Raw genomic sequence first — 17,762 nt, forward strand, 5'->3', positions numbered from 1 at the left:
TTGTCCTATGTTTTTTGCATTATATCGATCTTTTTTCTGTAAGAAGTGATATGAGTTGATAAACTTTTCCCATTTTTATGTGTTCTAGTAAAATTTTTAAAACATGAAAGTATTTATTCTCTTGAAAACTTTACAGAAATCACTCAGCATGAGGTATTTTCTTTGGTCAGAAGTTGGAATATGTTTCCAATTTATTCTTTGATTATTGACCTATCATTGAATCAATTTTTTAATTTTAATTTTCATTAATTTTTAATGAAGCTTCTTTCTTTTTTTCCCCAGTAATTTTATTGAGATCATAATGGTTTATAACATTGTGCAATTTCGGGTGTACAGAATCAATTTTGATTATTTATATTTTATAACGAACCAATCTGTTTTTCTTATACATCATAATACTTTATTATAAAATGGTATATAGTTGACAAATAAAAATGGCAAGCAATAGGATATATTGGAGAATATGAGGAAGCCATTTGGTATAAACCTAATTCGGCCTGACCTTGTCCTTTCAAAAGGGCCTGACCTAGGCCGTTGAACATGCATTGTATATCCACTTTAGATATTCCCTATGGCAAGAGCAAAAGGCCCTTGAGATAAAGGTGCAACTTCCCTCCCCCTCCCAATGTTGGCGTCTCCTTAAGGATTAAGCATCTTTCCTTAGGCTGGAGGCTGATTGCTGCGCTCACCTGTGACCCCCCAGCTTGAGACAATGGACTTGCCTCCTGCTACGCCCACCAAGATAGCAGACCTACTATCTGCTGTGTCCATCAAGTGCTGCGCTGACGGGGCGGTCTTGTGACTATTGTGGGAGGGACATTTCAATCGTATTTGAAGCACCCTCTTTGAGGGTATATAACCACCCTGTGTACCCCCACTTCTTCGGAGTGCTCTGTTCCTTTGTGGAAAGACTCTCCCGGGTTATAATCCTAAGATTTAAGCTCAGAATAAACTCACCCAAATTTTCATTTATAGATTGGTTATGGATTATTTTCTTCGACATAGTGTTCTTTTCTGATTTTAATCTCCATTTTATCCAGAGTTATACTCTCACTTTTAATATTTTTCTCTCTCTCATTTTCTAATGGCCTTGCCAAATGTTTGTGTATTTTTAAAAAAATTTGCGATTTTATTGCTAAAGTATGCTTTACCACATTTTGTTATTTTGAATTTTTAAATTCTTCATATTTATCCAAATTCAATTAAATATAATAATTAAATTCAGGCTAAGGTAAAGATGAAAACTCTACAATATATTTTGCGAGAGATCTAGTGTGTGGGAAAATCAGGGTAATTTCTAAAGGAGTTTGTTATCGTCCCCTCAGACAAACTGCTGCTACCTCTCATAGTGCCCTAGTATTTTATTTTAGACAGCTACGGAACCCAATGCATAAAAAGAAACACATGATGTTAAAGCTAGAAAAAAATTAGCAGTAAACTATTCCAACTTATTATCAGTTCTTTATACAATTGACAAAACACAACTTAAAAGATAATTTCAGTGTTCACAAAGTTGGACTTAGAAAGGCACTAATCCATTGCTAGTATAAATCTAAACTGGTACTAACCTGCAAGATCAAAGAAATTTATCAACAGCTTTGACCTTCTAATACCAGTTCCTGTATTTTATCCTAATAATGGGAGATGCAGAAATTTATTTATTCATGATGATAAAATGATAACAATCCAAATTTCAACTAGTTATGGAACACATACAGTCATGTACCACACAATGACATGTTGGTCAATGACGGACCACACATACGATGGTGGTCCCAAAAGATTAGTACTATACAGCCTAGGTGTCTTATAAGCTATTCCATCTAAGTTTGTGTAAGTACTTTCTATGATGTTTGCACATGACGAAATTGCCTAATGATGCATTTCTCAGAAGGTAACCCTGTCGTTAAGTGATGCGTGACTGTAATATTAAAATGTGATTTTCAAAAAAATATTATTAAATATACAATAAACCTTCTGGTAAGTTAAAAGGTCTAGTATAAACTTATAAACACTAACTCACTCTGGTAATATGTCAGTATTAGTATATTCCTTTAGTTTACTATATATTTACTACTAGAATATTTAGTGAATACATATATACATATATGGTATGCATATTACCATAATTTTACATTTTTTCCTTTATACTATTTTGTATTTCATAAAATCATCATGTGTTTCCTTTATAATGATAGACATAAGTATTTGAATATTGTATTTAAGTTGAAAGCAATTTTAAAAATCCTAAGACGTTTGGAAGAAAAACATACACTATTTCAGCCAAGATTCTGGTAAGTGGAACAACCCAATCAATAGTTTCACTTCAAAGAAACAGAGCATAGCATTAGTTGAATGTCATTTTTTTGGTACAGAAAACAACAGCCAAAACACTATCACGCACATACAGAAACATCAATAGTTTGTATAATTTAAAATCTGCTGATACTCTGAGGTCTATTATAGGAAATAGACTTTTGGGAGCCAGGTAAGCCCAAAAAAGGAGCTCAGCAATCTGTATCAATGTATAACAATTTATGTAAATAGGAGACATTAAGAAGTTTCTCTGTATATTTTTTCTCTATTTTCCACTAAGATTTCTATCATCTGTTCCTAACTTGTACCACTGAATGATCGGGAAAGAAACTAACTTGAATGGAATTTATTTAACTAGAAAAGAAAATTTAAAAGTTATAGAGAAAGGCATAGAGAGAGTCTTTTGATATTCTACCAAACTTTACTTTCATTTAATTCACTACTATCTAAAGATCTCAATAATTTTATCTTAGCACATTAGCTCCTTCTCAATTAAAAGTGCTTTCATGAGGTTTATTTATGAGAATTAAATTTGTATGCCACACTATTTTGAGTAACTAGGTTAATTGACTAGAATGTTTTCAATATAGAAAATTTTTGATAATAAATATAAAATTAGAAGGAAGAGAATAGACCTCAAAAATATACAAGCTTTACACATTTTTGATCGGAATACTTCCTTGGGCTACAACCTTGGTCCAAGGCCCCATCATCCCTCCTCTATTCTTGCCTTTTATGTCTATTCTCAACAAAGTATCCAGTATCCACTTTTTTTTAATGAAGCTAAGGCGAATTATGTAATTCCTCCTCCAAAAAACATCTTATAGCTTTCCGTCTCTGTTATGGACTGAATGTTTGTGTCTTCCCAAAATCCGTATGTTGAAGCCCTAACCTCCAAAGTCATGGTATTAGGAGGTCGGGGCTTTTGGGAGGTAATTAGGGATAGATGAGGTCATTAGGGTGGAGTCTCTATAGTAGGATTAGTTCCTGCCTCCATAATGGAATTGGTGTCTGTATAAAAAGAGGAAGAGAGATCAGAATTCTCTCCCTCTGTAATGTGCACAAAGAGGTCATGTGAGCATACACAAAGACGGCAGCCACCTGCAAAAGAGGAAGAGAGACCTCACTAGTAACTGAATCTGCCAGCACCTTGATCTTAGACTTCCTAGCCTCCAGAGTTGTAAGAAATAAATGCCTGTTGTTTAAGCCACCCGGTATTTTGTTACAGTAGCCTGAAATGATTAAGACATTTACATCAAAGTAAAGATCAAAGTCTTTGCAATTATCCACAAGGCTATAGATGATAAAGCCTCTGCTGCTTTGTTAGTAGAGGCAGGGCAGCTTTTTCCTTTGTAATTTGTAACTGACATCATTTGAAATCCAGTAGCTATATTTTTTAAGACAAAACAAATGATCATCCAGATAAATTACAATGCAGTATTAGCGATTATAAGTAGTTCAATTTATAAAAAGCATGTACTTTTACTAAAGCATGAGACTTCCGAAGATAATAATACAACCCATGAAAATTTTCCTGTCTTCTTTTATCAAAATGAATGTATCTTTGTGATAAAAGTATGCTTATTTTTTAATTTCTAAAATGGAAATAATAGTTGACTTGCTTACATTACAAGATAAGTGTAAACACAAAAGTATCTAGTACCTGAAAGTGTTATGCAAGTTGAGGTTCCTTATTATTTTACCTTATTAACGTTTATTCTTTTGAAACTATAATAATTCTATAAATAACTATCAACATAAATTTGTTGATAAATGAATATAGATTATTCTATGAAGACACTCTCTACACTCAAATCTAAAGTGATGAAAAAAATTAACAAACTTCTATGATTAAAACCAAATTAAGTCAGAATATACAGTCCTTCTTTTGCTAAGCTGTATGCTTGTTTTTTTTTTTTCCTTGAGGAAGATTAGCCCTGAGCTAACATGTGCTGCCAATTGTCCTCTTTTTGCTGAGGAAGACTGGCCCTGAGCTAACATCCATGCCTATCTTCCTCTACTTTATATGTGGGACGTCTGCCATAGCGTGGCTTGACAAGTGGTGCTATGTCCGCACCTGGGTTCCAAACCAGGGAACCCCAGGGCCCGAAGCAGAGCGTGTGATTAACTGCTGCACCACCATGCTGGCCCCATTTTATGCTTGTTTTTTATACTCAAACAGATAAATTAGATAGGAAATTAAGTATGTTTTGGGTGCCTTCTAAAATAAAAGTGCCAACTAGTGAAATTTTCAAAAATGAAAACTTTTAGATAATTAAATATACCATTCTAAAACTTCAAATATATCACTGAGCAAAAGTAATCACATTTCAATTCCATGGACTTTAAAAAGTAATCACCTTTGGAAGTTAGAACATGAGACTTCTTCTAAGAATGTAGCTACACAATTATCTTTACGTGAAAGGAGAGGCTGTTTCCTTCAGTTAAGCTTTCAATTAAAGTGCAATTTTGCATTTATTAAATTCAGAAACCTAAAACAATCCTGTAAATCTGATATGTTCCAATGAACTGCATGAAGAATACCAGTAATTATTAAATTTTCAAGATCTTGTTGACATTTCTGATTTTACTCCAGTCATTTACTCCCATAGCCCATAACACTGGATATGAATCTTAAAAGAGTACAGGCCAGGCAAGGGTCAGAGTCTTAGTGATGAGATTCAGAAAAGAAGGAGAAGCCAATATTAAAATAAATAGACTAAATAAGTAATCCAAAGACTAAGCTTCTTTTCCTTTTTTAAAAAAAGTATGCCTTAAACTAAAGTTTGTCTTAGGACTTCTGCAAACATCTATTTAAATATTTTATCTTATTGATTTTCAAAGTAATCAAAGTAATTTGTTTTTTAATTCTCTGAGGCTATTAAAATCATCCTCTGTAGAAATTTACAAATAATTGCATTCTAAGTTGGAAAAAAAAACAGCACTTAGACAAAGTCAAAACTAGTGTAAGATATTCAAAAAGGAGATGTGTATATTACTGTGACAATTAATATTCTTTAAAAAATGTATGCTTGGATTTACTTGGTGTCATATTTCATGTCTGTTTTAGCATGAAATAGATGCAGGCTTTAATTATCAATGTGATTTCAACTAAGAAAAAATAAAGAGTTAAAAAAAATTAGAAAATGAAGATTCTCATGCTAAGTAATTATCTTACTAACTCCTGTGGACAATCCTGGCTCCCAAATAATATAACCGAGTCACAATTAACTCAAAAGTAAAATATCAGGAATTGTATCTATAGTAGTGATTAAGATTATAAAGTTTGGAATTAGAATTGATTTGAAATCTGACTCCATTTCTTACCAATAATGTGGTCTTTTATTAAAGACTCTGGTTCAGTTTTCCCTTCTTCAAAATTATTTTGACAAAGTTATAGTAAATAAGTGAGATACTATATTAAGAACATTTAGCATGGAGTCAAGCAACTAGTAAACTCAATAAATGGTTGTTATTATTAGTCAGGTCAATGAAATTGTAGAGTCTACTTATCTTTGGTATTTGCCAAATTTACCCACAAGGTAATGTACTAGACTTGTAAATTAAGTTCTAATTATTTTAGGTTCTAATTATCTATGGAAAAAATATGAAATGTATTTTTTACTTGTCTTTATTTCTTAAACATCATACCATTGAAAAATTAAGCAAAGTTACTTTGTTTTTATATTCTCTGGGTAGTCTGCTCCTGAAGAGAAATCTTCCTCCTCTCTATTTTCAGCCTTTTAACAGGTTAGCAAAAATGTCTTCTTTACTGTAAGTGTGGAGGAAAAGCAAGTTGAAGAAGCAGTATGAAAAAATCCCATTTGGATTATTTCATTAGTTAGTGTCTGCATTTTAAAAAATATTCTATAGTACTATGCCCCAAACTGATACTCATGATTACTTTCAGGAGGTGCTACTTTTGGAGACAATCATTTTCTATGTTAAATATGTATGCAATATTAAAATTTTTGCCACTGTGGTATATGGCTTTTAGAAGAAGAAAGAAATCTGTTTTTAAAATGTGAGAGGTACTGATATCATTCATGCAGAATTTAATGGAAAATTTGAGGATTTCTGGATAATCACTATGAGATTACTCGAACTTCAAGGAAATATCCCTATACGGTAGAAAAAAGATTGACTGCTCTACATGAGTATTAAGTGCAAAGGAGTAGGAAAAGCCTCATTAAACATTTTGTATACCTGAAGAGAGGGCAATGGGGAGAGAGTAAGCAAGCGTGAGAGGGAGCTGGCAGCTAAGTCTGTGTACTACAATGAGTCTCAAATGCGATATAGAGCAGGAAGTAAGCGCAAGCCATCTTCTTTCCCAGGTTATACTAGGCAAGGGTGCCCATGTCCCGGAAAGAATGAAGCTGTGGCGCACTGGCTCCTGCTACCATATCACTCATGGAGCAGGGCAGGGAGAGGGAATCGGTGCAGAGGCAAAGCTCTCAGAAGGAACCATCTCACTTCCCCCAGCTTCTAGATCCACAAGAAAGCAGATTAAAATCACAATACACTTAACCTTGTTATTTTTCCTTTCTTTGGGCTTGGCAATCAAACAATAATCTATGAACCTGTTCTGAGAATCTATCTTGACTACCAATATTGGACAAATGGAAGGCTTTCTATTAACACAAGGTCGCAAGTAGGCAGGGTTCTGGTCACAACACATTTGTTTCGGTCATAGTGGGTTTTATTTTAATTTCTTTTTACATACAATTTTTCTATGTCAATATATATTTTAAATAAAGTGTTCCATAAACTAAAGCTGTTAAAAAAAATCACTGACTTTGAGGATCTTGCTGACATTTATAAACTACTAAATTTCAGAAATAAGGAAAAAAATCCCTCAAATAAGAGGCAACAAAACAGAAGCACAGTCATGAAAGCTTTCTAACAAATCAAAAACACTCGTGTTAACCTCAAGCTTGTTTCACATAGTAACACAGGTTGGAAAAGAATGCATGATATCCACAGAGCATTGACAGAAAATGATTTGACTCAAAACTTCTATATCCAGCCAGTTTGTTCTTCTAATGTGAATTCAATAGAAACATATAATTTTAGAGTAATAAGATTATTATCTTGTTGACATACGCAAAAAATAATAGGTGATAGAAAATTTGAAACAAAATTTTTTTAAGAAAACGAGAAACACAACCATACAGGTCAGTATTGTCTAAATAGTTGTTGTAATAACAGTTAAAAAATGTAATTATAAATATGAAAAATAATTCTTAACAAAAAGAACACAATGGTCAGAGTGAAAAAAAGTATGAATCTAAATCCCAGGTAGTTCCTATAAGAATTTGGAATTAATAGGGTGAGGTGGATTGTAAAGAAATCAGATTATGTTTAATTCTCATGTAACATCAGAGACTATCTATACACACAATTTTGTTTCTATTATACATAGAGAAAAATTATGAGTGTACTATCTTAAAAGAACTGATAGGAAGAAAACAACATGTACTTTTTGAAACATTAAAAAAAGAAACAAAAGGAATGAATAATTTGATAGAAGATGAAATTTATGTTATGAAAAGAATCATACATGTATGCCAAAATGCCCCTTTAAACAACAAATAATCTCACAGTGAATCCAAAAAACAAAAGCCAATTTATAATATTAGTCCCTGTACTTAATCCTTTGTGTCTAAGTAAACTTTAATTGTAATTAATAGTAACAGCAAACATTTATATAGCATTTTACTATGAGACTGGCACTATTACACAAACTTATATTAACTAGTTTTATCCTCAAATGACCTTTCAGGTTGGTAATCTTATCCCCATTTTACAGATGAGGAAATTCTTGCCCAGAAAGTCAAAGGATTTGCCCAAGAAAATAACACTGTTAAAATTTAGATTTAAACCCAGGCCATCTGGCTCCAGAACCCAGACAGCTCTGGATACACTCTGGATACCCAGTACACGGTACAGCCTTTCTAATTAAAGGTAATATAAGAAACATACTTTTGAAAATCTCAAGTGGTTCTTTCCCCTCACCATTTACTTATGTGAGAAAGCAGGGAAAGAGGGGTTGGGAGAGTGGGTTAGAAAATGGATAACACCGAAGACCAGAGCTATGATTGAACAAAGACCCTGCCTTCTGGGTCAGAACTGGTCCTCAAGGATGATTAGGCTGCCCTTGGGAGAATTCCTAGTTAGAATTCTCAGGCTCTGCTCTTATTAATACATAGGATGTCTCTGAGAACATCATTGTCACAAGTTTCCTCCCCTGTATCTTCCTAAATCACTTATTCCCCTCCCTTCCTCACACTGAAAGATTCCCAATCAAATCTTCCATTTGGTGGTTTTCTATTTCTTTAGGTCTATTATCTGCTTCTTTCCTGCAACATTTCTTTTTATCTTCAGCCCACAATATATGGGGAGGGAGGTATCTTTTACCTGTATCCAAGGGTAAGGCAGAGAGAGAGAGAAAGAGAGAGAGAGAGAGAGACTGGAAAACATGATAAGATGTAGTAAGAACTGGAGAGTCTAAAATATACATCAGTTTGTGCGTTTGTGTAAGAATTTTTGTGTGTGTCCACTTATGCTACAAAGTTTTGATTATTAAAGACTATATCTATTACTTTTCAAGCTATTGATGTCAATTGGGAAGGCAGAATTATTTACTAAACAATAGAGTACACAGACACCTCCAATGGACACAGACACTCTTACAAATATTCACATAATGAAGCAATATGAGCATAAACTGCTTATGAAAATCAGGTTTCTTTTTTACACAAATCAGAGTTTACCACAGATTCCTGAATGAAATGTAAATAAAACAGTATCACATTTGCTTCTTTTTTGTTTTTCACATGTGAGATACATAAGATAGATGAGAGGATGGTATTCCAGCAACTGTTCACATTCTTTTACTTACAGCCTTCATAGATGTCAGTGGGAATATGGACTGCTGCATGCTGATAGGATATTTGTCGTCCAAAATTAGTATCATCAATAAAAACAGGTTTTATCCTCTGGCTGCCTGGCTCACTGTCATTTTTTTCAGGCTATATAGGAAAAGATAGACAATAAGCAGGATATTACAACTTATGTTAACATAAGTATTCTCACATTCACTTCTTCATTTGCGAAATACCTATTCTTCAAAAAATAGATCTACAAGAGTATTTTAAAATATAGTACCATGATGACATCAGATACACAATTTCCATTCAGGTATTAGCATTCACATTTTGTCTTCATGATATTATTCACACAATAACCTAACTTCTCTAATTGCCTCAATCTTGGAGTCCCTCAGGATCATCCTGAGAAGACCAGAGCTTTCCCTTATCCAGCACTTATTAAAATGTACATTTACAGAACAGGATAAGTGCCTTTAAATACAGCCAAATTAAAATTATCCCCTTGAAATAAATTTCACTGTTTATGTTACCAAATTTATATCATGCAGTCGAGGATAACTTTTGGTTTGACAACAAATGGTACACATGACCACAAAAAGATAGCAACAAAGGATTATTTTATTTCGTGTTCCCTTGATTTTTGCATGTTTTCCAGGTATATCAATTTTTGGTTTTAAAAAAGAAAGTATACTAGGAAAGAAGAGATCTATTGTAACTCTAAGCTCAATTAAATCCTAACTTCAACCAATTAGTTTCCCAAGGTGGGAGCTAAGATCCAATCAATAAAAATTCCAGAAAATCCCGCAGGAGTTGAAAGATGAAGATTAATTTTCCATCTATTTGAACTATGCCTTGGATATTGAATTACCTTGTTGTCCTCCCCTGGCAAGAAACTAAGAATCTCACTCATTTTTCAAAATGCATCTCTATAACAATTTTTTTGGCTAATTATGTTAAACTTTTTTTTTTTTCCAGTTCAAATCTAGTTGTTTTAACTCTCCCCTAACTAAAAATGTTTTGATTACATTCAGGTCTATATTATCAACTCCATTTTAGAGACTGTTTTCTGTATACCCAAGGGAATCTCCTCAAAAAAAAAACAACCCTGAAAAAAATCATAACATTTGACTATTTTGGCAGCACACTGCAGTGATGCAAGTGATAAACAATAGAAGAGATTTAAGTCAACAATCAGAAAATTTCTTAACAATAAGCTGGCTGAATGTGGCAACAACATAAAGGCAGCAGGTCTACAAAGAAGGGGTAATGAGCAACTTTCCATATGGCTCTGAAAATTTATATGACCAGATAACACATTGGTATCCTGAGATGTTTTAACACCTATATACACACACAAACACACACGTGTGTATTTTTTTTTTTCCCTAGTGAAATTACAACATTGGAAAAATTTTTTAGACAAGATATTTTAGAATTTTTTTATGAATTCAGAAGATTTCTTTAGTTCTTCAGGTAATTAAAACCTTATAATGCCTTAGATTACCTGTGGGAAAACAATAGCATTAATACTTCAGAGACAATTTATTTAATATATTACGAAAAGAATGTTTTAATGTTAACACAAAAGGTAAATTTATAACATTAGTGGTCAAAAGAAAATCGAAGAAAAAATTCTAGTTCTTAAAGATGAGATCTACTGTAAGCCTCCACATATTCTTCTATTAGTAATTATGACGTGCAAAAGGAAAGGAAGAAACAGTCTGAAATAAGCAGACTTTGGGGGGAAAAGGGGAACATTAAGCAGCTGAAACTTGTAATAACACAAAGAAAGATAGCAAGTTAAAAAATACTGTAGGGGATATTAAAGCAAAATATACATATACACATTTTCTAAATATTACAGAGTGAGTCAAGGCAAGTATGAATATGAATCACATAAAAATGAACTACATGAAGTCAAAAAGGCACTGATCACTGCAAAAATATGTTTATTAAATTAAATTTTAAAAGCAAAAACAGACATTCTTCAAATAAAATGTATTCAGGTTGCTGATGAAGATTATGGTGATAACATTCAAAAAAGTTGGAACACAGAATCTGAGAACATTCTCAAAACTGATAGACTATGAATTTGCATGATGGATGAATGTATGTGAATCACCTGTTCCAGGACCTAGCACACAGTAAGGATGAGAGCCATCAGAATCACAATATAAGTAAGTGTGATGACCAGAAGAGTTGGCAGCTGGTTTAAATTCCACATGTAGTGTGAAATTTTCAAATCACCAGTATTAGAAAGGGACATAATACTATAAAAAATATACATATCTATTTTATACACAAATATGTAACCTAAATTTCGGGAAGAGGTAAATAGGCTATTTCTCTGTACTAAGAGATTGTGAAATAGTGTCTTGCATTTGAAAAGCACTATGTGACCTCAGATAGCCTGAAAGTTCAATATAGTCCTCTCCCATGGAAACCGTATAGTATTATACATTCAATCATAAAGCGAAAATATTTAAATGAGGCCATTTTATTTCTAAAAAATTAAAAACAAATTTTCATATCATGAATATTAAGATAGGCAAATAAACTTTTCGAAATATTGTCAGGGCAAAAGAAGTTAAAAAAATATTTTTGCAAAGTAGAAAGACCAATTATTTTCCCTTGATACCTGAAGCGGAGACAGGCTAATGCCATAAAACTAAGGTATAGTCAAAGAGCCCGGACTCCAGGACTCCAACATCTCACTTTATTTACAATGAAATAAAAACCTCTCTATGGACTGCAAGACTCCGAGTGACTATTTCTTTCCTGCTTACTCATCCAGATCTCTCGCTCTGCTTATCCTTGCTCATTGTGTTCCTACCACACTGGCCTGTTTTCTGCTCCGTGCACACATCATGCTCTTCTTGGCTTAGATGTCCTTGTGGCTTGCCATTCCCTTTGCCTGGTATGCTTTTTCCTGGTCTCCTTTCCTAGCATTAATTGTTCTTCAAGTCTCAGTTGAAAAATCCTCTCTTGGAGATTCCCCCACCTAAATTATCCCCCATAGAATCTTGAAAATATTACCCCATTTATTACCTTCAGAGCAATAAACTAATTGTAGTTATCTAACTTTGTATTTGTCCCATGTTTGCTGTCTTACTACACTAAAATATAATCTCCATGAGGGCGAGAGACTGCGTTGACATTGTTCAGTTGTATCGCAGCACCTAGCATATCACTCAGAACCGTATTTGGTTGCCATTTTTATAATATTTGTTGAATGAATAAGTAAACGTGAATCCACGTTCGCTGGTCCCCAAATTTATGCTTTTTCTATTACAGTATGAAGCAAGAACAAACATTGGAAGAAATTCGGTAAATGGACAGATCGCGCCTCAGTCAGGAATCTCAGTTCTCATTCTCATTCCAACTCTATGAATCTTTGCTGTGTCACCTCAGGTTTTTTTTTTAAAGAAAGAGAGGGAAACAAGATCTGGAAGTTTCCTTCTAGCTCTGAAAATTCTAATTCTGAAATCTATGAATTTTAACTAAAGGCAAATTTTTTACAAGACTTTTTTTTAATGCTAAGTAACTGCAAGAACATGCAAATGGTGGAATGGTGGTATAAAGAAGCATTTATCAAAGGAGGTTTTGGTATCCAAACCCCTTGTCTCTGAGAATTTCTGTCTTAATTTAGGGCAATACCTTTGTAGTGTAGAGCTATTGACATCAATCAAACAGACAGACAATTTGCAGGTGAACATGAAGTAAAACATTAGTTAGGCTTTTCTCCTGAATTTCATAGGTTTTAGTCTTTCAACTTACTTCCCTCAAGTGATAATTAAGGCCATCTTTTTCATAAGAACTTAAATAAAAATAAATACACGTGTTTCAGTGGTCTCCAAAAGAATTCATTAGAGGGCTGGAAGAAAACATTAGAACTTATACCTATTTCTAGCACATGAAGTAGGGAAAAAAATCAAAGTTTACTACTATTTACTATGTGGTTCAACATTAGCTGCCCTCCCCACCTCCCCACGCCTTACCAACTGTGTGTGAGCTGGTTTCAAGTCACCTGTTACACTCCAGGTACCACAAGGAGAAAGTGGAAACATCACACATTGACAGGTTGAGAGCTGCCTTCTCACTTGTAAGTCACTTTCAATGTACTATTCTACACTTTAAATGTAAGTTTACATATTTTCTTCTCTGGTTTAATCTATTTCATATAGTCTAGTAACTTTAAAAGATTTATGCAAATTAATAATGATTAGAGATGAAATTCTAGCAATGGAAGTGGCATTGAAAAAAAGGAAATGACAGAGATGGTGCTTCTGTTCCCAGCATGAGCTCTTCCTCATGCTCATCACAAGAAAAAAACAGTGATTCAATTAATTCAATTAGGCAAGTTGGTGAAAAAAGGTAAAATTATCAAAAAGACTATTATAAATACGATTTATATTTACTAGTGATAATAATGCCCTGTGTTCAAATGGCATGTTGAGACATTGCCAATGGTAATATGAAGTCATCATAATTAACAAAGGCTAAGCATTCAATAATTAAGCATTCAAAATAACTAAGCATTCAAAAGACCTTTACAGTTTTTCTTCTGGTGATTTTTAATGTCATATGTCATCTAAATCAATACTTTGTAAAATTTCGCTTATCTTAAAGATTTAGAAGTCTCTTTTGAGGTTTCTCAACATATTAGTTCAATAGCATATATACAGAATTTATAAGTAAATATCCTTATATTGGGCAGTGCATATTTGTAACTGATATGCACGTGCAAGCAAACAAAGGCTGAAGACATCATTCAAACAATCCAGCCCCATCTTTGTTTACCCATGTTGTACATAGGATAAGCTTACAATATCCATATAATGCTGCCAAATTTTCCAAACTTAATGTGCCCAAAGCATTAAAAAAAATCAAGATAGACTCAAAAAATTTCAAAAGAAATTCCCCAAAACATAAGGCAGATTCCCAGAAAAAAATGGAATCTGATCTAATCTACCTTTTTATGAGTTTTATGGTTTTTTCCCAATGAATACTAATGTGGCTATATTTCACACAGGGATGCATGCATTAATTTTAAGGTATCCATGGCAAATATCACTAGGAATATTGGACAGAACAGTGGAGATTTATGATTCGAAGTCTAACAACCTTTTTAATCATAGAGATTTTAGTTTACCTACTGCAAATCACTGCAAACTAACAACTGCCAGTGATGAAGCTGGTTGGATAAAATACAAGCCAAATACATCAAAATTAAATATGGACAGAATAATGGATAGGTATAATAAATTAAAATTTTAAATCAAAATCATCCCCCAAAATTTTCACCTTAACTCTTGATTTCTAACAGCTCCATCCAGGGCTCTCTTCTGTCCCCAACATGTGCCCATGGCATAGGCCAGGGCAGCATAGCTCAGTGACACACTGCTACTACTGTGGATCACACCAACTGCACTGCATTCAAGCCCCTGCACTCTCAAATACCACGTGTGCGGACACCAGACAAGTCACTTAAGCTCACTATACTGTCTTATCCAAAACTCATTAAGATAATAGTATGTTCCACAGAGGATTAATGTGAACTTAAAATGATACACTGCATATGAATTACTGCCTAGTACAGAATAAGTATATATATGTTAAGTATTATTATAATCTATTTAAACATATAGCATCCAAAATACAAACAAGGAACCCTGACTGAACCAGTTGTTATACAGAAGCAATTAATATTCTATCTCTATGCCATCACCTATTTGAGGATTCAACATCAGTCATTAGCACAGCCTGAAATAAAGGCTGCACACTATAACATAGTTTTAAAAAAGTGAGAAAAGAAACCTAGACTTTGACTCTTACTTTATTAATTAGAATAGATTTCATTGCTGTTTGATACATATCCCTATTAGCTCATTCTAGAACCAGATTTATTTATTTCTATAAAATAAAATAAGATCATAAAAGATTGAGCTTTTAAAAAGACATTTAGATAGGACTGTATGTTCGAATTATTTTTAGTGTAGACGAGACTCTGCTAAGAAAATAAATAGCAACATAAATATGCAACAGAATTCAGCAGACTAGCCAAATGTCCCAGACAGATGAAATTTTTAACACGATCAATAAAATGAAATGTAGCAAATAAATCAATTCAATTTATTGACATGGGAATTCTGGGTTGAACTTATTTCACTTGGATTTTAGTCAGAAACATAGATCTTGGAACTAGGTTAATAAGGGCTTTTACTGATCTGCTTTCTTTTTGCTTGCTTTGGGAGTTAAGAATATTGTGCAGTTTGCTGGCACAACTCAAGCCTTCTTGGGGAATCTGCTTCACGAATCTTCATGGAATTTAAGGACTTATTGGGACAGATGTCTCTAAAAACCTAAACTGAGAACTTAAATACATTTCAAAACTAAGATCTTGAATGCGGAATTTCATAAATAATTCTTGCATTACAGCTTTTTTTTATATCGTCATTTAATTTTCCTTTCAAACCTGGATATATAAAACCTACAATGATATCAAGACAAATTTCTGCCTTGTGTTCACATTTTTTTCTAAACATTTTTTGAAGATTGTACTCTGATTTTTATTTTGCTGTGCAATATGTTAAGTTTTCTACACACATGCAAGGATTATATACATAACAATAAAATGAAAAATAACTCAATATACTACCCTTTTATTATTGTTAACACATGCAAACATGCTCCATTTGGAGCTAAAATCACTTCAAATCAATCAAATTTGTAATAGTATTAATAATTATTTTTGGGCCGGCCCAGTGGCGCAGCGGTAAAGTTCACATGCTCCACTTCTTGGCAGCCCAGGGTTCGCTGGTTTGTTTTAAAAATTATACTTATTAACATTTCTGGATTGCCAAATATGAGACAGGAAATGTTCTAAGTGATTTATGTGTTAACTAACTTAATTTTCACAGTAACTGTATGAGGTAGGTATTACTATTACCTTTATTTTACAGAACAAAAGAGTGAAACACAGAGAGATTATGACTTTGCCGATATCACCCACCCAGAAAATGGCAGAGCTGGGATTCAAATCCAGGCAATGGCACTCCAGAGTACAATCTCTTAACTATCACACTCTGCTACCTCCTATGTATAACAACACATACAGTGATTATTCATATATGCCTTACTATTTAGGGCAAAAACCCCCCCAGAGTTGTGTATAGAAGTATTTTGGAGTGAAATGTCCTATCTCTAATTTATCTTAAAATATTTAAGCAAATAATAGATGAAGCAATTATGGAGAGTCACTATACTATTCTCTCTTCTGTATATTTAGAATATTTTTTCGATAAAAAGTTAAAAAAAATCTGACATTGAAACATTATGCTCATTTTAATGGCATAATCTCTTCAGAAATGAAGTTCAATAACTATTATTTATTCTAATGGTATGTAGAATCAGACAGAACTTTAGTTTGATGGAGTAATTATAACAAGCCTGATTTCATGTTTCACAGAGATTCATAATAACTTAGCTTATCAGATTGGTCCAGACTTGAAATGAAAAATCCTGATCCTTATATCACTTGTAGTAATTGCAAACAAATATTCTAACTCTGCTAGTTATCCCAAACGTGCATCAGTTTTGGAAATAGGGGAAATTATACTGCCTGTTTGACTTTACTCTCAGTTCTCATGACTGTCCCTGGGCCAATGAGAGAAAGGGGAAGATGAGAGAAGATAAGGAAAAAACGTCCACTGCCACTCCCATTTTCTATAGCCTGCCCTGTCACATGAACAAACGGAAAACATTCATATTAAGAATTAATTCAAATATATCCATAGTCACAGCCAGCTCTGCCATTCCTCTTGTAACTTTGTTCCACCCAACTTTGAAACAAAATATTTTCATTTCCACCATGCTTGCAAAGGGCTTCCTGTTTAGTTTGCAAATAGAGCATCACTTCTAAAAAATGAACGTATCTTCACAAAAGCTATGTAAGTACTATGCGTGCTGAAACAGACATCTACCCTTACAAGCATTATCTCAACAATTACTCTAAACTATTAAAGCAGGAAACCGAATAAGATCCTTACCTCAAATTGCTAAAAATTTAATAGAGAAAATTATCCCTGTATACAAATATTATTGTGTAACGTATTATAATATTAAAGCCAGAAGTGTGTAACAAGTTGTTTAGACCACCTAGAGGAAGAAAATACTATTTGCTATCTAGGAAAACCAAGAAAGGCTTCAAGAGGAGGCAGTATCTGAATTTTTTTTTTTTTTTTTTTTTTGGTGAGGAAGATTTACCCTGAGCTAACATCTGCCAATCTTCCTCTACTTTTCGTATGTGGGATGCCTCCAAGGCATGGCTGGTGAGTGGACTAGGTCTACGCCTTGGATCTGAACCTGCGAACCCAGACAGTGGAAGTGGAGCGCGTGAAACTGACCACTCAGCCACAGGCCAGCCCTGTGAATTGTGTTTTAAAGAATACTTATCATTTGATTGGAAAAGATGTAAGATATAATGATCAGGTAATTAGAGGAGAGAATGTTAACATTAACAAGCACACTGGACACAGGAATGATCGTCTTAAATTT

General features: G+C 33.5%; 1 protein-coding gene across 23 annotated transcripts in view; it reads right to left on the reverse strand.

The window, feature by feature from the left end:
* The window catches only part of CACNA2D1 (calcium voltage-gated channel auxiliary subunit alpha2delta 1), a 516,207-nt gene that overhangs the window by 173,753 nt on the left and 324,692 nt on the right, over positions 1-17,762 (reverse strand). For all 23 annotated transcript variants that reach the window (XM_014855387.3, XM_044768108.2, XM_014855384.3 and 20 more), the window contains one exon: positions 9,218-9,347. In XM_014855387.3, the coding sequence (XP_014710873.1) occupies positions 9,218-9,347 (130 nt within the window). The remainder of the gene's footprint in view (positions 1-9,217; positions 9,348-17,762) is intronic.

Source organism: Equus asinus, chromosome 1 (assembly GCF_041296235.1).
Source record: "Equus asinus isolate D_3611 breed Donkey chromosome 1, EquAss-T2T_v2, whole genome shotgun sequence".
In the NCBI taxonomy this organism is placed as follows: Eukaryota; Metazoa; Chordata; class Mammalia; order Perissodactyla; family Equidae; genus Equus; species Equus asinus.